Source organism: Rhodamnia argentea, chromosome 3 (genome assembly GCF_020921035.1).
Source record: "Rhodamnia argentea isolate NSW1041297 chromosome 3, ASM2092103v1, whole genome shotgun sequence".
Taxonomy (NCBI): domain Eukaryota; kingdom Viridiplantae; phylum Streptophyta; class Magnoliopsida; order Myrtales; family Myrtaceae; genus Rhodamnia; species Rhodamnia argentea.
This window is the reverse complement of record NC_063152.1, coordinates 35,204,831-35,225,335: the sequence shown is the minus strand read 5'-3', so window position 1 is coordinate 35,225,335 and position 20,505 is coordinate 35,204,831. Positions and strand designations below refer to the sequence as shown.

The window sequence follows — 20,505 nt, the reverse complement described above, 5'->3', positions numbered from 1 at the left end:
CTAGAGAGATAGTTGTAAAAACATCGAAAGAAATGGGTTTAAGGCCTATAACTAAGTCCTCATAGCGGATACCCTACCTTGTTGACGAATCCCAAGATCTAGGTTCAAAGGACAACCAAGTTAGAAGACCGTATCGTAATTTATTACTCATTCCTAAATGAAGACAAGACTAATATATAAAGGTTAAGCGAAAAGCTTTAATGATTCCGAATTGAGTATGTGATATACTATATGTTCGAAATCACCTATGCGAGTGTGAAGTGAGGGCGCTCGTGAGAATTGAAAAGGCCGAATTCTCTAAAACACTCATGAGACCAAAGGTGTTCATGGCCAAAACGAACACAACAAAGGAGAACTAACTTTGTTCGAGAGAAAGTTATGTGATTTTTATTGTCTAGGCTTACACCAAAGGTCGACACCAAAGACATCAAGTCTACCGATTGACCGAGTAAGTCCGATAGGTTTCACTAGGAAAGTTCAAAGTTTCGACTACTTATCCCGATGTAACTATCTCTCAAGGAATAATCGCACATTGCATTTCATGCATATACGAAGAGTCGTGATGCCCGAATATCTCATTCATGTGGGGATTGTTGGGAAATTTATCCCTCTAGAGTAATGAGAAGGAAATGTGGAGTCCCACATAGGATGAGAGGTAGATGAGATGGGTTTATTAAGTAACCTCACAATGGGTTTGGGCCCCAAGGGCACCCCACTTTGTGGAGGAGGGAGGACCCACGCAAATGGATTTCGGTCCACACACGCGCGCCGCCGCCGCCGTCCGTCCGGCCGGCTCGGCTCGGCTCGGTCGGTCCGGGCTTCTTATATTCCATTTTTTATTTTTTGCCCATCAATCTTTTATTTTTTGCCGAACCACACATAGCCAAACGAATTGTCTAGAAATTTCTGACATTCGTCCGCGAACAACACTGCAATTGTTCGGAAATTCGACATTCATCCGTGAACGAATTGTTCGGATTCAAGAATAACGAACGAATACAATTGTTCGTAAGGAGTTGGTCGGTTATGAAAAAACTACCGCCCGAATTCAAGCTTCGTGACTCTTCGTGACTCTTCGTGACTTTTCGCTCTTCCAAAATAAATAGTCCTCGAATAGGCCATTTCGGGACACGGTTTTTCTTTCTTTTTCCCCGAGCATACATTTCGGTTTTCCTCCAAATCTTGCATACCCGTTTTCCCCTCATACATTCGGTGCGATAATTCCGCAAAGTTACGTCGTTGGAGTCCTTGAAGAAGTACCGCCCGCAGGAACGCGATCCGCTCTATCCCGGGAGACAATTGTCCAACGCCCCGGTACGAAATTTATCCGAATTGAGGGGACAAATTTGTCTTAAGGACACAACGACAATACGTTGGGCTCGATCAACTTTCCGCATACTCATCCGCATTGGCTTCAGGTTAGTTGTTCGTCGCTCAATTGCAATTTATTACATACGAACTTAGCCGACAACAGTGAGTACCTCACGCGTCTACTCACGATCACTCCAAACGACCTCCATCTCCATCTCCATCCATGGCGTTGATGAGTGTTTGGGAAGTATCACTATGGCCCTTTCCCTTTTCCAGTTCCTTTTTATCCTACAAAAGGGCATGCGCAGATCTATGAAGTAAAAAGTGGGCAAGATCCCGTTCGTTTGATAATGTTGCAATTTGATGGGAGTAAGAGCATGACCACCTCTTATGCACACCACATCAAGAGTAAGCCGGACGGACCGATCGAATCGGGAACCACCCGGACCCATCAGTCCGGTTTTGTTCGGGGTTCCAAGATGGAACCAAACCGCCCGGAGCGGATCGATTTTTTTTATTTATTTCTTAAATGTAAACCTAATTCAATTAATATACTAAAATTAAAATCCGTGTTACTTACCTCTACTAAAAAGCCATTGGTTTCATTGGACGTCTAGGAACCGATCCGATTCCCTGTTCCCGGATGGGACCGGATCAGACTGGGAACCGATCACCTCCGCATCACATGCAATCTCTTTCCCCGTTTCCTTTTTGGGTCTATATAAGTTGTATTGCTATCTCACTTCACTCCCACATATATTCAATACCCATCAATCTTTGAGGCAAGATAGACATTGATCCTTCCCTCTTTGTTCCCTCTCTCTCTCTCTCTCTCAGGTCTTGATTAGAATGTGATTTGGATTAGTTTGTTTCTACATTATTGGTTATGATATGCTTTATTCATGGCTTCATCATGTCTCTGACTTGTTTAGATACCTAAACCAACTGGCTCATCACTTCATGATGGTGTTTTGGCTAACCTTTTGTAGAAAAAACAGGCACTTTCCTGTCTAAGATGAATAGAATCTCACCCTCTGCAATTCCAAATAAGGCTCAAATTACACAGCAACATAGCATAGCACGTCAAAAAACTGATGCTCACAATTCACCGATCTAAACCTTCACTACACTCAAGGCTAGGAAAGGAATATATATACTAGCTAAGTCTGCAAGCGGGTTGCCATGATCGGCATCCAAGAGCGAGCAAGTCGGTCAATTACGGACATCCTCATCCTTATGTGTCCTTCTAACGTTTGAATTTGAAATAATGAGCTGATCTTTTGTTCCCTCTGCACATTTTTGCATATTCGGAGCAATTAGCTTTGATCAATTGATATGTCCGCTTTGATTGAATTGCTTTAATCTGCACTCCGTACAGGGCCACAATGAACTCCTGGACACTCCTCCTATTCCTAGCCTTCTTGATCACTACCACAAATGCTTCAGTGGACTCAAAGACTTACATTGTTCACATGGATAACACCAGAATGGCCCAACCGGGGAACATTGATCAAGGGGACTCTAGGCAATGGTATGAATCAATCCTGGAGTCCATCACCGAATCTTCTTCTTCTTCTTCGTCTCGGCTTATTTATGTCTATGAAACTGCCATCTCTGGGTTCGCCGCTAAGCTTTCATCCGAGCAGCTTCGCTCGTTGACCAAAGTCGACGGGTTCCTCTCTGCCACAGACGATGAATTGCTCACTCTCCACACTACGCACTCGCCTCAATTTCTCGGCCTGCGAAATGGTAGAGGATTATGGGAAGACGTGAAGCTCAACTCCGATGTGATAGTCGGTGTTCTTGATACAGGAATCTGGCCGGAGCATGTCAGTTTCCAAGATACGGGCATGCCTGAAGTGCCAACTCGGTGGAAAGGTGCTTGTGAAGGCGGCACAAACTTTTCATCTTCAAACTGCAACAGAAAGCTCATTGGCGCGAGGGCCTTCTTCAAGGGCTATGAATCTGTCGTCGGGAAAATCAATGAGGCGACAGATTACCGATCTCCACGTGACAAGCAGGGTCACGGGTCTCACACGGCCTCCACGGCTGCCGGCAATATGGTAAAAAAGGCAAGCTTGTTTGGCTTGGCCAAGGGATCAGCCACCGGCATGAAGTACACGGCTAGGATTGCCGTCTACAAAGTTTGTTGGAGGCTGGGCTGTGCCAACTCGGACATACTAGCTGCGATGGACAGCGCCACGTTGGACGGCGTCGACGTGCTGTCGCTTTCTTTAGGAGGCCTTGCAAGGCCATTTTATGTGGATAACATCGCTATAGCCTCATTCAGTGCGGTCCAAAGAGGCGTTTTTGTGTCATGCTCTGCAGGAAATTCAGGGCCAAGCCCCTCGACTGTAAGCAATGGCGCCCCGTGGATCATGACGGTCGCTGCAAGCTACCTTGACAGGAGCTTCCCGACTAAAGTCAAGCTCGGGAATGGCCAGACTTTCGAAGGATCATCTTTATACACAGGCAAGCCCACTGCGCGGCTCCCACTCGTGTACCGAGAGACTGCCGGTGGCAAAGGAGCTGAGTATTGCATGGCAGGCACGCTGGACCCGAAGCTCGTCAAGGGCAAAATCGTCATCTGCAACCGGGGGCTGAATGGCCGGACCGACAAGGGACAGCAAGTAAAGCTAGTGGGCGGAGCCGCGATGATCATGCTCAATGCCAAAAATGAAGGCGAAGAGACTCTGGCTGACGCCCACATTTTGCCGGCCACCTCTGTAGGAGCCTCAGCAGCCAAAGCCATCAAGCAGTACCTCAACTTATCAGACAACCCGACCGCTTCAATCTCTTTCCGCGGCACGGTGTACGGGTATCGAGCACCGGTCATGGCTGCATTCTCTTCGAGGGGCCCAAGCCTGATAGGTCCTGAAGTCATCAAGCCCGATGTCACTGCCCCGGGCATTAATATACTGGCTGCATGGACCCCGGTTACTGCCCCTTCGCTCCTGAGGAGCGACAACCGGAGAGTGCTATTCAACATAATCTCGGGCACTTCAATGTCGTGCCCTCATGTCAGTGGCCTAGCTGCGCTCCTGAAATCGGTGCACAAGGACTGGTCGCCGGCTGCCATAAAATCAGCCCTCATGACCACGTCCTATACTGTAGACAACAGGAGGGAACCCATTTCCGATGTCGGCTCCGGCTACAAAGTGGCGACACCATTTGCATTCGGGTCGGGCCACGTCGATCCGGAGCGGGCCTCAAATCCTGGACTGATCTACGACATAACGACCGTCGATTACCTGAATCATCTGTGCAGTCTCAACTACAACTCCTCGCAAATAGCACTCTTCGCGAAGACCAACTACACCTGTCCTAGAGACGCAGCAGCGCATCCTGGTGACCTGAACTACCCATCCTTCGCGGTGCTGTTCAAGCACGGCACCAGGAACGTGAGCGTCACGCACCAGAGGACGGCGACGAATGTCGGCATACCGACGAGCAGGTACAGGGTGCAGGTGGACGAACCGGACGGAGTGTCCGTGATCGTCAAGCCAAGGAATCTGGTTTTCGGGAAACTAGGAGAGAAGCGGAGTTACAAGGTGACTTTCGTCGCGCTAGGAAGAAGCTCTGCTCCGTCCGATTCGTCCTTCGGGTCAATTGCTTGGGTCTCTGGGAAGTACATCGTCAGGAGTCCCGTCGCTGTGTCCTGGAACTAAAACAGCGAATGAATTTCAAACAGATTTACGGGGAAAGACCGGGGAATTCTTCGGATTTGAAAATGAACTTCTTCTCTTTCGCTTAGAGACATTGCAAATTTTCTCTTCCATTCCGTTCTAAGAAAACGGATAGTTTTCCTTGCTGGTAGATTTTCGAAACAGTTGATAAAAGCCAAAGAGCTGTTGGCGAAAGAAGTATTATGATGAAATGATTTTCGTGTAATTGTATTTTATTTGCCGATGCACGTCGATTTTTACACCTACCACGGTTGAAAAGGAGGGTGCAAATGAAAAGGACCGGAGGTGTTTTCAGAAAAAGCCACATGCTATGAATTTTAAGTTCCGTTCGTTTCGCGAAAAATAAATAATTTGAAAATTTTATTAATAAAAATAATTCATTATGCCGTTCGAAATCAATAAATTTATAAAAAAAAAAATTTATTATCGGTAATAACAAGTGATGATGAGGCCGTGACCCGCAAGGAAACGTGTTTGAACTGGCAAGGGCATGAACAATTAATGATGTGGAAATTGAACGGAGAGGGTGGAAAGTCCAACTTATGACATGAGAGGTTGGCTTTCCACTTGGGAGTTGGGTGGAGAAACATAACCCTCAAATTACTATGAAAAAAAAAATGAGGGTCAAAAATGACATGAGCGTAGTCTTCGTTTTGCTAGTAATAAAGTCAGATGAATTTGCCGCCGTCCTTGGACACGACCGCAAAGTGGCACGAGACCGATACTTGCATCTATCAGTTCATGAGTTCGAAATTACTTATAACGGAATGACAGAATGCAAAATTTTGAGGTTGACAAATAGATTTTTGAATATTTAGTGCTGTGATAGGGTTAAGGTATGAGATTTGACTACCTCATTGTTACGGTGGCGAGTGGTGCCGAGTGCCCGATTTGAATAATGGTGCAATTTCCGCATACTAAAATTGCCCATAATGTACTGAATAATAAATTCTTATAAAAGAATTCAGACAATTACTTTTTTTTTTGCTTGGTCAAAATTCGGACAAGTACTTCGGATTTCGCATTCTAGAAAGAGTTTGACCTTTTACCCCCAAAATGTCGGACCTTTCAGTCTTACCGGGACCTCCTCATATCCAATGGAAGCTGTCCACGTGTCGGGCAGCCTTTGAGTTTCGGTATATTCTAGTCATTTAGCTGGTTTCTTAGGTAGATATTGTGGGTGTACGAAATCATCATCATCTGGGGCCGATGTTATCTTAAATTACCCATTTGCCCCTCGTCGCTCGTCTGACTAATTCTAAATCTGAGCCTCCACGTTGGGGTGTCCATGGGCACCTCATAAATTTCCCCAGTTAATTGCGTAATTGATGAAAGCAGACAATTTGGTTGCAATTTGATTAAGATTTGTGTAAGATTATTTTATTTCTTATGCAGCAATTTATCAATTTTTTCACTTTTAGTCTCCTTTTTAGCTCACGAAAAGCGTTTCAGAAAATTTCTCGAGTTTGAACCGACAAAGCAAATCCGATTTAAGTAAATTTCCTAATTAGAGTAGTTTGAATAGGTTTTCTAAAAGGAGTTTCTAATTTTGCATATAATTGTAAAGATGCAATTTTACTCTTGAAGAAAGACATAACAGTAAATAAGAGGAGTGATAGGATTTTCTTCCCGTTAATGCTTTGAGTGATTTTTTTTTTTTTTTGTGAGAGATTGTGAGATAATTCAACTTGAGAGGTGATGGTAAACTTTGTATTCTCTCAATTCAAAGTGGAATTTTTGGCCGACGTTGGCTCTTCTAGTGGAGTAGGCACCGAGCGTGCACTTAACCATTCAAATTTCTGGTGTCTTTATCATTCCTCACCTCCAGTGAATTTTTATTCTCTCGTTTGACTTGAATTGCAAGCTTTGTTAACTTTTGCGTGCTTTTTCACAACAAAAATTTCAGTATATTAATCAATCACTTTGTTTGTGACTGATGGGAAGTTTTAATCTCGCGGAGGCCATTAACGTTTCAACAACCAACATTAAGCTTCTATTTCGAAATTCAAATATAGAACAAAAAAATCCATATATACTACTAATGACAGTAGGATATTTACTTCATTCGTTATATCTTTTAAGATTATGCATATATCTTTTTTAATTGTGCATATTCTTGATTTATTATAGCTAGTATTATATTTATATTATTACCTTAAACGTCATGCGGTAAATTCTATAAATTGCCTTATCAATACATCGAAATATAAATAAATTCCACAATTTAACCCTTCCGCTTGATTCTTAACCTTGCACAATAAATAAAAGTCCCATCGTTTCAAACATGATGATCAAATATTTATTTGTAGCTCAACGAAGTTGTCTAATGTTTCAATTAAATATTCCTAATTGGAGCTTATTATATATTTATTGCCTTACGAGACATTTCCTTCTTGGCCCCCGTATCCAAAAAGAAACCGCCCGCTTTCGGACCAATAGCCAGACATCAGAATCCGTTTCGATATTCCCCTCCCCATTGTCTGATCTTGTACTTTCCTCTTTTCCCTCTTTCTTTTTTCCAGCTCGGCGTCCACGTGGCAGGGACCCAGGGGCAGCCGGTGGTAATTTCACGTCCCGATTCCTTTGACGAGGCGATCGAAGAAGGGAGCAGAAGAAGAAACAGCTCGCCAGCCGAGTCTGAAAATGCCGGTGCGGTGACAGGTTTTAACCCACCCATCCACGTTACCCAACTCCCCTGCAACTCCTTCTCTCTCTCTCTCTCCCCTTCTCTCTCTAAAACCTTCTTCTCCGAAGCTTCCATGGTGGATCTTCCCCTCCCCTCCGATTCCTAATCGTCGCCAGGCATCTCTCCTCCCTCTTCCTGTTGCTGCTGCTGCGTCTCTCTGGTCGCACGAAGCGGGTCCTTATCTGAAAGGCTTCAGTCGGACAGTATTGATCGCAGTTTTGCAGGAAAAAGGTGATCCTTCTCGTACCTCTCGCTCGTTTGATTTCTGCATGCATCAACTCCCGAGGGAGAAACGAGAAACGCGTGCGTTGGATCCGTCGTCGTCGGGTTGAGCTCGTTCCGCCTTTTGTCTGAGGTTTCTGGAATCAGGAAGAGCTCGATTTCAGGATTCATTTCGCGTTGTTGCGGTTCCTATTTATCTAATTGAGAAGCGGCTCTGGTTCCTGAACATCTTGCCGATTGTGGGTCTCCTGAATTTTGCAAGTGCAGCGTAGCGTTTCTGTTGTTGTTGTTTATAAATGGATAAGTATGGGTCACCACCACAGTATCCGTACCACAATCCCTATGTATATCCTCCACCATCTCCGAATCACGCCTATCCGCCGCCTCAACCATATCCTTATCATGCTCCGAACTACGGGTACCCTCCTCATTACCCGCCACCTCCGCCTCCCACCTCTTATTCCGGACCCTTGGACTACCACCAGCCTTCGGTGCCGCCCGCGTCCACATCCTCCCACTCCGGACCCTTAGATTACCACCACCACGGATCGCCGGGTTATGCTGGCTCATATCCTTATCACTACCCGGCTCTTCCTCCTTCTCCTTCTCAGCAACTGTCTCTTCAGCATCACAGCAGCTTCCACTATGGTTCAGCCCATTACCATTACCAACAGCAGTCGTCACCGGAAGGCCAATCCCATCTCCCTTCTCGGGCCCAGAGTTTCTCCAGCCAGCAGCGGCTGGATAGTTCGAGCTCTTTCGGAACTGATGCGTCCCCGAGTCATGAGACTGCACATGATGCATCCCCCAATTACCCTTCCATATATCCTCCGCTGGATGATCTCGTGAGTGCTATGCGGATATCAGAAGGTCACTCAACCACCCCTGCATCTCCTCCAGCTCCTGTGGTTCCACAGTTGGAGGCTTCTCCAAATTCGAGTTTTAATAATCATGGAAATTTCTATGGTTACCCGAATGACTCGTTCTCAAGTGGCTGGGAGGAAAGTTCAGGTCGATATGATATGTCCACTCATCCTGGCTATGTCCACTCGAGCTCATTTAATGGATCACAGCATAGTCAGAGTCTGCAAATCGTGCCCCTGCAACATCCCAAAGGATCTTTGAAGGTTCTCCTCTTACACGGCAATTTGGATATTTGGGTACATGAAGCAAGAAATCTTCCAAATATGGACATGTTCCACAAGACTTTGGGCGAAGTATTTAATAAATTGCCAGGAAATGTGCAAAATAAGATTGAAGGGCGTATGAATAGCAAGGTCACCAGCGATCCCTACGTTACAATATCCGTGTCCAATGCCGTCATCGGTAGGACTTACGTGATGAGCAACTCTGAAAATCCTGTTTGGAAGCAACATTTTTATGTGCCTGTCGCTCACTATGCTGCAGAAGTCCACTTTGTTGTTAAGGATAGCGATGTGGTAGGATCACAACTTATAGGAATTGTTGCGATTCCAGTGGAACAGATATATTCAGGAGCAAAGATTGAGGGTACTTATCCAATCCTGAACAGTAACGGCAAACCTTGCAAGCCTGGAGCACTATTGAGTTTATCAATTCAGTACACTCCAATAGAAAGACTCAGCACGTATCATCATGGTGTGGGGGCTGGTCCTGATTATCAAGGGGTTCCCGGCACATATTTTCCCCTAAGAAAAGGTGGAACTGTGACTCTTTATCAGGATGCCCATGTTCCAGATGGGTCGCTTCCCAACGTGAAGCTCGATGGCGGGATGTATTATGCCCATGGAAAGTGCTGGCAAGACATTTTTGATGCAATACGCCAGGCCCGAAAATTGATTTACATCACAGGCTGGTCCGTGTGGCACAAAGTTAGATTGGTGCACAATGCTGCTTCTGGCTCAGATAGCACCTTGGGGGAACTTTTGAGGACCAAGTCTCAAGAAGGAGTAAGAGTGCTACTACTTGTGTGGGATGACCCTACTTCCAGGAACATTTTGGGCTATAAAACAGTGAGTACCTTACCTCTTAATGCCAAGAACTTATGACGTTTCCTTAGTAGGAAGTTTATAGGAATGTCTGCAGTATGCTATTTGTCCTAACTCTGAAAACAAGAATGGAAATTTGCTAAATTTTGCAATTTAGGAGGGAGCAGTCTTGACCAATTACCTAATAATTTTATATTGCATGATTTGACTCTTGATTACCAACTCTGCAATGATAAAGAATAAGTTTGTTTTATAGCACCAGATATGGGAGGAAGCAACTTTTGTTGCAAACATCACTGCGAGTTTCTGATTTGCCCGTGTTGGAATGTTGATGCAAAGTTGGCTTGCTTCCCCTGAGAGGAAGATGCCGTTGTTTTTTTATAAAGCTTCAACAAACCTTCAGTTAACCTAGGATTGTTTGAATGGTTATTTGTTAGTTGCAGAGGAGAAGATTGTGAATTAGTGGCGTTCATTCGCAAACCTCTTTTGCCTAAAATCCTACGAAAGATTAGGACAAAACTTTAAAACAACTCATGATTTTAGCTGATACTCCCGAAATCCCACGTCCAAGTTTTCTATAGTAGGGAAGGAACAAATTTAGCGAAGGCACATAGAAGGTCTTCACCATCTCCAAGTTTCTCGGAAGGCACATAGAATATTTTTGGTTTTTGTTATTAGTAATAGCTTTGCTGACTACTCCATGTTTCTATTTACTGGCCAACATTGGTGATTTTTGTCCCTTTAACCTAGAATTGGTTCTCACAATAATTTAGGTTCACTCGACAATTTCCTAAATAGTTGTACACTCTTACTACTATTCATTTCATCTTTTATGCATAAATTGTGACATTTGCTTTCTCAAAGTAATGTCTTTCTTCAATTGGTGCAGGATGGGATTATGGCGACCCATGATGAGGAGACTCGCCGGTTTTTCAAGCATTCATCCGTGCAGGTGCTGCTTTGTCCAAGAGTTGCGGGAAAACGGCATAGTTGGGTCAAGCAGAGGGTTAGTTGCAATTATAGTTCCATTATTAATTTCTGTGTTACTTTCCCCATGGTATCTTAACCATATGATATGTACATTATCCAGTCCTTAATTTTGTTCTAGGTAGCATGATTGGCTTTGAATGGATGATTTAATTTAGAAAGTACAAGCTTAAGTCTGCCTTTTTGGATGTCACTGATTTCATCTTTTGGAAATATAAGACTATTGGATATTTGTATAAAGAGAACATTTGACTTTTGTATTTTGTGATCACTTTTGTGCTTGAATGCGTATGTGAGATTTGAATTGCATCTTCACATTGAGTTCTGTGCTTATCAGGAAGTGGGAACAATCTATACACACCATCAGAAAACTGTCATTGTGGATGCAGACGCTGGATACAACAAAAGGAAAATTATAGCTTTCGTGGGAGGGCTTGATCTATGTGATGGGCGATATGACACTCCTCAACACCCTCTGTTTAAAACATTGCAAACAGTGCATAAAGACGACTACCATAACCCTACTTTCTCTGTAATTTTCTAACTTTTTCTCTTCATGGACTTCAGAGATGAAATAGGCAACGATATAATACAAAACAGAATAATCATGGACCCCGCATGAAAGAAGAGATTGAGTTAGTTATTGGTTTCCTTCGTCATTTGAAACTTTTTGTGTCTATTTTAGAGAAACGACAACACAATTTAAGTATAATCTGAACCCGTATGCTTTGTTCTGTAAGTGATGTCATCTCATGTGTGAACAGGTGTTGTTTGTGTTAACTAGATCATCTTAAGATCTTGCATGTTCGGGTCTCCTGTTCATTCTCCACTATGCTGTCGATAATTTCTAATTCCTTATTAAGAGCTCCTTGAAAGTTCCTTATAGAAGCAATTATCTCAATAAGATCAATTTGATCTATCCAGCTATCTGACCTGCTCTAGTTATTAATGGCCATGGAGGTTGAAGGAATATGTCATAACCATCCAGAATGCAGATACCCTCCGGTCACTGTTTCAATTAAAAACATTAGAGCTTTCAGTTAGAGATACTGTAATAGAAACAGTGGTAGTGTTCCTGCCACATATGATGGTCTGTATTAGCAATGTGTATACAGCTATTAGTCCACTACAAAGGGTTTGGCTGTGAGGTAGATGCATGACAAGACAACTACTCAGGCTACTGAAATTGCAATGGCGATACCCATTCATGAAGCATTGTTATGATACTGTTTACGTGGGCCGAAATCAAATCTTTAACAATTTTTTGGTTATTGTTTGATGATTTAAACCTGAGTAGGGCAATACTGCTGGAGCCCCAAGAGAACCGTGGCATGACTTGCATAGCAAAATTGATGGTCCAGCTGCATATGATGTCTTAACCAACTTTGAGGAACGCTGGTATAGAGCTGCTAAACCCCGTGGTATTCAAAAGCTGAAGATGTCATATGATGATGCTTTGCTCAGGATAGACAGAATTCCGGATATTGTTGGAATATCTGATGTTTCTTTTGTTAGGGAGGATAATCCTGAGTCATGGCATGTGCAGGTACTGAAATATTTACATATCCAAAAAACTATCAGTGAAAATTTTATTGACTGGAGTTATACTACTCAATGCAGATCTTTCGTTCAATTGATTCCACCTCCGTTAAGGGCTCCTTCCCAAAGGATCCAAAAGATGCCACCACAATGGTGAGGAGAAATAAATAATTTAGCAGACCTATGTTTCTTCTGGATACGGCTATTAAAATCAGTCTCTTTCGTGAGAGTTCATTATTTACTTTGGTGAAGCAGAATCTCGTTTGTGGAAAGAATGTGCTGATTGACATGAGTATACATACGGCATATGTAAAAGCCATACGTTCTGCCCAACATTTCATCTATATCGAGAATCAATATTTCATTGGATCTTCCTACAACTGGAATCAGCATAAGGATATAGGTATGAAGATTCTATCCTGAACTTGATTGTAATTTTTCTTTGCTAGGATGGACTTGGTTGTTTGGTTCTAAGTGAAACCTCTTATTTTCTTCTAGCCATTATGAATTCAGAATCACTCTACTACATATTTTGTAGGTGCTAACAATCTCATTCCAATGGAAATTGCGCTCAAAATAGCCAATAAAATTAGAGCACATGAAAGATTTGCTGCATATATAGTAGTCCCTATGTGGCCAGAGGGTGTTCCAACAGGGGCTGCCACACAAAGGATTCTGTTTTGGCAGGTATGTCAACATTGTATGAGTAGTCAAGATTCTCTTCTCAACAGCTTTTGTCACCACTCGGCTATAAGCCAAAAACAAAGAAACATTTCTCTGGGTTATCTAACAAACAAAAAAAAAAGGAAAGGATTGCAGAGCCAATATAATTGATTGGAACTGGAACATTAATGAATAATCTTGTAATGTGCATCGCCTATTGTGCTGATTCAATCAAATTCTTTAGGTTATGGTTTCACTATTTGCTTTTGATCTTTGTAATGCATCAAGTCGCGTTTTATTACGATCATATCTGATGATATGCAAGGTACAGCATAAGGCTAAAGCATCTTTACTCTCTGTGTTCTCTTGTGATCAATGTACCTTGTGTTTTCCTGCTTGTGCAGCATAAAACTATGCAAATGATGTATGAGACTATATACAAGGCCTTGGTGGAGGTTGGGCTTGAAGATGCATATGCTCCGCATGATTTTTTGAACTTCTTCTGTCTCGGGAATCGTGAGGCACCGGATTGGAGTGATACTTCACAGACTGGAAGTCCCAGTGCCCCACATACCCCTCAAGTACTTCCAGTTCCTAAGAAACTAAACTTCATTTCAGCTTCATTGTGTGGCCACTCGTCTCTGTGATTGATGAATATTTTCTTTACAGATGCCCTGAGTTATTTACTGATTGATTGATGTTTTCGCAGTCTCACTTATCCAAATCTGTTTTACTTATGAAATTTAGATGAATTATGGGTTGTCTACTTTTATGAATGGATTTATAAAGCACTCTAAACTTATGGGAAATTTCAGGCACAAAGCCAGAAAAGTCGGAGATTCATGATTTATGTCCACTCAAAAGGCATGATAGTGGATGACGAGTTTGTGATATTGGGGTCAGCTAATATCAACCAGCGGTCTATGGAGGGAACAAGAGACACTGAGATTGCTATGGGGGCCTACCAGCCTCAGCATACATGGGCGAGAAAATCATCTAATCCACGTGGACAGGTGGCTTTTAATATCGTTTGGGCATTTCTTTTTTAAAAAGTGTTACAACATCATAGTTTTTCATGTTGACTGGTGATGAATAAAACGTTTGCTCTAAAATGTGATGAGTAGAAGCTATTTTCCCTCAAAGATAGTTGTAAATTAAGCGATACCATTAAATCGATTCAAGTGAAATAATGTTGTGGAAGTTATCTTGCTATGTGCCTTACAAGTTGTTCATTTATATGCAAAGATAGGACAGATAAGTAACGGAAACTATATGAAGATGGTATTTATAGGACAGATTTCTGACTTGTCCCTGTCTTTGCTTTATAGATCCATGGATATAGGATGTCGCTGTGGGCTGAGCACATTGGAGGGATCGAGGATTGCTTTACACAGCCAGAAAGTCTAGAATGTGTTAGGAGGGTCAGACAACTCGGCGAGATATTCTGGCAACAATTTGCAGCCGAGGAAGTGTCGGAGATGCGAGGGCATCTCCTAAAATATCCCGTCGAAGTCGACCGGAAGGGCAAGGTGAGGCCTCTTCCAGGATGCGAAAATTTCCCGGATGTCGGAGGACACATCGTGGGCTCATTTCTTGCTATCCAAGAAAACTTAACCATCTGATGTGCCATACTAATCCAATGTCGCTTGGATTTCCGAATGAAGATTGTGACGAGAATACCGATTGCATCCTCGTGGTCAAATTTGTTTCTTCATGTACAGCTTCTGCTTCCTTTTTTATTATCATCCTTGGATGGGGAAATTATTTTTGCAGTGGTTTCTTTCGTGCAACGGAGTTGACGGATCTGACATGTACTATGTTCGGCTATACAAAGTTCATGCTGATTGTTGACCAAATACTTTGTTGTAATAATGAAAGTAAGGAATGCACACGCCAGGATAAATTATGCAGTTCAGACCGCATTTCCGCGAGTCCCAGGTACATCCATTCTGCATTTGCAGCTTCATAGCGGAACTGGCGTAGCCGGAAGGGAAATTTCTGAGGTACAACCGCGGACTGTGTTCATAACAAAACACGGCGCTTGACGCTGAATTGTAGTATGGATCCATTGTGATTTTGTCCGGCGGAAGGTAGTCATGTACTCATTCTCACATGCTGATGAGATGAACATTCTGCACTTCTATTATCGTTTCTAAGGGCCTACATGGAACGATTTCGATCCGAAAAAGTAAATTTTTGCCACGAATTTGAACTTAAACACTTTTATATTTAACTAAATCCATACCCGATCCTACCCGTATTATTTGAACACTTCTGTGTTTGACCAAATCATGGCATATTTATTTCTTATAATTTGTTAAGAATGCAAAATAATTCTAGAGATTTTATTTAAAAAATTTTTAAATTTTTTTTAAATTATTTGTTGTTTTTTTAAAATATATATTTTTATTAAATTATTCTATTGTTATAAAAAAAATTATTGTTTTTATTATTAATTTTTTTAGAAAGTAGTTTTATTTTATTTTTTATTTTCCTTTTTGTCCAACGATCGGTGGTAGGTAGAACAAAGTTAGAGCCTTCTCACTTTATTCGTCTTGTTTTTCAAAAGTAATTCTGGAACAAAGAATCAAATTTTTTTTTATTCTTATTTCCGTTCCAAAAGTGCTTTCGGAAATAGAACCATAAAATTTTAGAATCAGAATCATGTATGTTATCAAATAAGTTTCTCATCTTGTTTTGTTACGGGAGATGGAATCAGAGAATCAGAGTCGTTGCCATGCCGCCCTAAGCGACCTAGCATATCCCCTAATGCTTTGAGGGCTTTGTGATATGATCAGCCATGAGAAAGGGGGGAGAAAGCTCCGAATGCTCTGTGTTCTTTCAAAACCTTTTCTGCTCCTTTTTCGCCTTGTCTGATGACTCTCCTGGGATCATCTGTTGAAAACAAAAAGAACAATGATAATTTTAAACATTTGGAATGAGGGCACGAATAAAGACTGGATGAAGAACTCTTTAGTGAAATGCAAATGCTTTGCTCGGTCATATATACAAAGCCGAACTTCACAACATTTATATTGGTTGGAGGCACATAACCGACAACATTAAATGATGTAACAAAAGTCGATAAAGTGAATAAAGCACACGACCAAGGTCAAAGAAAGGACAAACACAATAGATGCATTTGAGGACATGCGTAGCCTTCCGTGGAGAAATCTTCAATGAGCTTTGTCAGCATTTAGCATTTTTCATAGGAGTGATCAGTGCCCAATCCGATCCGATTCCCCTTAAGAACCAAGAACTGGACCGGTGGTCTCGGTTCTTAATTTTCCGAAATCGGGAACCGAACCACCGGTTTGGTCCGGTTTTGGGCAGTTCCATTAGACCGGACACATACAAAAAAAAAAAATATGCGCATCATTCCTAACATAGAGCACATGAGCTTGGTTACTTTAAAAAAATAAAACAAAGTGTAACTAAAAAGATTTCTACATATGAGAAAAAAAAAGTGTGCCAATAGCTTTTCAATTTGATAAAAAAAAAAAAATCAATCGGTCCGATCCAGAGCGGTCCAGTCCTAGGATCCTAGAACCAAAAAACGGACCGCTCCCTCTAGAACCAGGAGCCGGACCACCGGTCTCGGTCCGGTTCGAGTGGTCCCGATCCGGGTGATCCGATTTGCTCACCCCTAATTTTTCGTCTTCATGCTTCAGTAGTTACTGTTCTTCATTAAATGCATGTAGCTTTGTAGTCTTCACTCTTCTTCATGCGCCTACCAAGAATCATACTTCATCTATTCGTTTTCATTCTTCTTCATACACTCACCATAAAATCAAGGCATTTGCCGAAAAATACTGACAATCAAATCTAGATCCCAGCAACCAAGATGCTCAAATTTTCAATAATCAATTTTATGTTGTTCTAACATCATCCTCTAGAGTAACTTACTTGTATGATTGTTGAAATCACTTGATGTTCAGGTTCATCAAATAGCCACGAGGGCTAATCGCTTATCGACCGTTGTATAACAAATAGCCTTGGTGATGCATAAAAACGAGTGTGCTAATTAAATGGAAAAATTAAGCTGACAGAAGTCACAGAAGCAATTAAAACATTTAAGAGACATCTTTTTCAAGTGTAAAAAATAATTTCGACATGTTGCTGACAGAAATTTGTGTTTTGCGATCACGTTTGGATCAATGTTCAACATTTTCTGGTCATATGTACAATAGATTCCAACCTTAAAATTTTAAATAAATTAAATTACGTTTATTTAGTGAAAAATAAATAATTTAAATAAATATCTTCCAAAAAATTCTCTGTTTTAGCATTTGAAAATAATAGACGAACGAAAAAATGTTGTAAAAAATATTTAAATATAATTTATTATCGATAAAGTCGTAGATATTCTTTACTGGACAATTGTTTCTTATGGTTATGTCGGAAACAGAAGACTGAATTTGCCATCGATTACGTTCGTCTTCGACGGTCTCATTCGTTAACAGAGACGTTCTTTGGTATTAGTGTTCTTCTGACTCGGGCATCTTTCGAAAAGGGTTTTGCGCATCCCTCTTCGTTCCTCGCGCGACTCGATCGGGATCAATCGAAGATGCAACTCACCGTGGAGTTCGGGTTAGTCCTCTTCTACCTGCTCTCGCTTTTGTTCGTGAATTTCGCTTCTTTTGAACGTGATCTCCCATCGACTCTGTTTCGGGCTGGTGCAAAAATTATGCCGCTTTGTTTCGTAGCGGAATCTGCAATCTGTATCGGTTTTTGAATGAGATTGAGCCGCAAGAATCGATGCCCTTTGTAGAGTCGTCCCTTGTTTCCTTGCGAAAGTTTGATGGGATCGTGGGGATTTGGCATTTTGACTCACCATTTCATGTATTGCATCTTAATGTGGCGCAAGTCTTTTGCTTTGCCGAAGAAGGTTGAATCTGCGTTTGCTATGGTTATTGATAGTTTTTCTTCTTTTAGTTGAGTTTGAGATTTGGAAATGGGATTTCCGAGCTTTTCCTCAAGGGGGTTCCTATCGAAAAATCATGCCGACCCCTTAAAGCTATTTTAAGTTGGAATTAAGGATGCATCTGGCGTATGTACTGGTCAAGAGAAAAGGTTGAATTTTTAACATGTTCTGTTGTAGTTCCTCTCTCAAGTTTCCTGAGCGGAATACGCTTCTCCTACCCCAGTCATTACCATTGAGATCTTGCAAGCCTTCCTAACCTTAATTTGCTAGAGGGAGGGTCATTGGTCCTTTGGTTGATGAGCTTTTGAAATTGTTAAAAATCTTGGGTTGCGTTTTGATTGACATGGTTCCTTGTTGTGTTTGATCTCGGTCTGTTATCCTCCTTGCCTGGGAATGCTTTTGCCAGGTGGTTTTGCCACAGATTCCCATCATCACACTGAATAAGTTTTTTGTATTGCCTGAATACAGCGGGGGACTTGAGCTTCTGTGTAATTCTGTGAAGATTCACAACATCAATATTGAAACACCAAAAGGAGCACAACAGGTGACCCAATGTCAATACATGATGGAATAACTTTCATTTGGCTGACTATGCAAGCAGGGTTTTATTCTGGTTTTTATGCACTGTTTTATGATTGTGAGAATTGAGGATAAACTGAAATCTATGTACTTTTTCCTCAGTTAGCTATGAGGGATCTGCTCGTGTGGGTTCAGAACAACTTGATCAAGGAGAGGCCTGAAATGTTCATCAAAGGAGATACAGTGTAAGTTTCTGAGAGCCACACTTGAATATGGCTTGGAGGAGGGTCATTCCTAGACTCCTAGTCATTCCCAATTAATCAACTTTAGCTTTTAAGAAATTTTGTTCACTTAACAGTTTTCAGCAGTCTGCATTAACTATATCAGAGAGTAGGATTGTGGATTTCGAGGAAAACAAACAATTGAATTGATAGACAAACCACAAAATGTCAATTCTAGTTGCAGAGGACACCTGCTATTCATTGCTGTTACATTTATTCATAGTGTCTCATGATGTATTTTATGTATTCGTGCAGGAGACCTGGTGTCCTAGTCCTTGTGAACGATTGTGACTGGGAGCTCAGCGGCCAACTGGATACCACACTGGAAGAGAAGGATGTGGTAGTTTTTATTTCAACTCTACATGGTGGTTAGTGAATGTGATCGGATGATTGTTAAATGAAAATGGACGCGAATGACTACACAATGCAGTTAATTGTACCATATATTAGAGCAGTTGGAGAACATTTCTTTATCGATGTGCTAGTGACTGTGTTGTTATTTTAGCTATTCCTCTCGTTTGACTTTTTCCTTTTTCTTTTCAAATCATTGCTTGTATTTACTTGGCCCATGTCAAGAACCCCCCTCGCAACCTATGACCCTGTTTTTCCTGCTCTGTCTCCGGAGACTTTCACTTCGGTGGACTGAAATGACTCTTTATATCATAGCTAAGGAGCAGTTGCTTTTCTTATTTAGCTCAGTCAGGATAGAAGATATTCTTTGGGCTATCTAGATTTTGTCTGAACATTATGGCATGTATGGTTCTGAAGAACGGAATATGGTGAGAATATGATATTTGTTACGTAGGAACATATGTTCCACTAGAGGTATATATAACCTGGTTGAAAATCTATCATACCTATTTAACGAGGACGTACGTATTCTATCGGCAATATTGCAGGGAATAGAATAGCTAATTCTATCGTTTGTTGAAGCTTGTCCAAGTCTTTTCCAAGGAATGCAATGATTGAACTACTGAATAACGGTCCTGAGTCGTGAGTGGTCAGATTTTGGCCACTAACGGGGACGACCGGAAGTTGTAACTCGTGGGATTACAATGTTTAACATGCTAAAGCCCATAACGCAGGCTCGGGGGTCTCTGGCCTCACGGGGTCACTTTCCTTGTCTGAGGATGATCGCAACTCCCTCAGCCCAGATGTTTCATTCAGTTCTTGTAGAGCGTGTAATGTTCCAGGAAGATGTGCAATGAAGGGCATCAAATTAGTGTGAACACTTTTGAAGAACTGCCGAAGAAATGCATGATGGAGCAAGCGTAAGATTATTGCCCCGGGCACCTTCGTTATGAAGCGTCAACTGGGAAATGGGCAAGATGTCCATGTCGATGAAGAAGATACTGTAGTTCAAACCGTTGAAGGATATGCACTTTGCACGTTGTTTTAGAAACACTATTAACGAGCGGAATCATGTTAAGCTAGGTGCTTTGATTTGGACACCTGATGATATATCGTTATGGTTCGGATGAGATTGCATTCCCTGCCTATCGATGACCGTGCCGGGACTCTTGTGCGTTTCAATCTTCCATGAGTAAGGAAACATCCTGCGTCAACGATGATGAGTATTATAGGTAGATCTTTGCGCGGAAAGGCATTGAAATGCTGAGCCGAGGGCATTCCTAGGGCAACTCTCCGCTGGCAGATCACCCAAGCCAAAGTTGACACATTGGAAAATGGCATTCCCAATTCATGCCAAGCGAAAGAGGGG

The 20,505-nt window shown here is 42.0% G+C and overlaps 3 protein-coding genes and 1 long non-coding RNA gene across 4 annotated transcripts; 3 read left to right on the top strand and 1 right to left on the bottom strand.

Moving 5' to 3' along the window:
* The first annotated feature begins 2,336 nt into the window (after positions 1-2,336).
* Positions 2,337-5,215, top strand: LOC115732272 (subtilisin-like protease SBT1.1). Its single transcript, XM_030662919.2, has 2 exons — positions 2,337-2,549; positions 2,690-5,215. Exons 1-2 carry the CDS (start codon positions 2,494-2,496, stop codon positions 4,977-4,979), a joined length of 2,346 nt encoding a protein of 781 aa, XP_030518779.2. The 5' UTR covers positions 2,337-2,493; the 3' UTR covers positions 4,980-5,215.
* A 2,401-nt stretch (positions 5,216-7,616) lies between these two features.
* LOC115725942 (phospholipase D gamma 1-like) lies at positions 7,617-14,976 on the top strand. The gene is made up of 10 exons (XM_030655614.2): positions 7,617-9,896; positions 10,762-10,878; positions 11,197-11,391; positions 12,157-12,405; positions 12,480-12,551; positions 12,654-12,801; positions 12,937-13,085; positions 13,466-13,642; positions 13,877-14,074; positions 14,390-14,976. The coding sequence occupies exons 1-10, from the start codon at positions 8,202-8,204 to the stop codon at positions 14,681-14,683; spliced, it is 3,294 nt and encodes a 1,097-aa protein (XP_030511474.2). The 5' UTR covers positions 7,617-8,201; the 3' UTR covers positions 14,684-14,976.
* Positions 14,977-17,471: 2,495 nt separating this feature from the next.
* Positions 17,472-19,289, top strand: LOC115725926 (ubiquitin-related modifier 1 homolog 2). The gene is made up of 4 exons (XM_030655591.2): positions 17,472-17,651; positions 18,454-18,529; positions 18,667-18,749; positions 19,041-19,289. Exons 1-4 carry the CDS (start codon positions 17,629-17,631, stop codon positions 19,156-19,158), a joined length of 300 nt encoding a protein of 99 aa, XP_030511451.1. The 5' UTR covers positions 17,472-17,628; the 3' UTR covers positions 19,159-19,289.
* Positions 19,035-19,484, bottom strand: LOC125314205. Its single transcript, XR_007197762.1, has 2 exons — positions 19,377-19,484; positions 19,035-19,320 (listed from the first exon to the last, which is right to left on the bottom strand). It is a non-coding gene; the product is annotated as an uncharacterized LOC125314205 (long non-coding RNA).
* Between the last annotated feature and the right edge of the window lie 1,021 nt (positions 19,485-20,505).

Excerpts from the sequence above, each read along its gene's own strand:
- LOC115725926 (XM_030655591.2), top strand. The coding sequence starts at position 17,629 with ATGCAACTCACCGTGGAGTTCGG. Across the intron at positions 17,652-18,453 it reads CAACTCACCGTGGAGTTCGG|CGGGGGACTTGAGCTTCTGT; the intron begins GTTAGTCCTCTT and ends GCCTGAATACAG. Across the intron at positions 18,750-19,040 it reads TTCATCAAAGGAGATACAGT|GAGACCTGGTGTCCTAGTCC; the intron begins GTAAGTTTCTGA and ends GTATTCGTGCAG.
- LOC115725942 (XM_030655614.2), top strand. The coding sequence starts at position 8,202 with ATGGATAAGTATGGGTCACCACCACAGTATCCGTACCACAATCCCTAT. Across the intron at positions 9,897-10,761 it reads ACATTTTGGGCTATAAAACA|GATGGGATTATGGCGACCCA; the intron begins GTGAGTACCTTA and ends CAATTGGTGCAG. Across the intron at positions 12,552-12,653 it reads CAAAAGATGCCACCACAATG|AATCTCGTTTGTGGAAAGAA; the intron begins GTGAGGAGAAAT and ends TTGGTGAAGCAG.
- LOC115732272 (XM_030662919.2), top strand. The coding sequence starts at position 2,494 with ATGATCGGCATCCAAGAGCGAGCAAGTCGGTCAATTACGGACATCCTC. Across the intron at positions 2,550-2,689 it reads ACGGACATCCTCATCCTTAT|GGCCACAATGAACTCCTGGA; the intron begins GTGTCCTTCTAA and ends CACTCCGTACAG.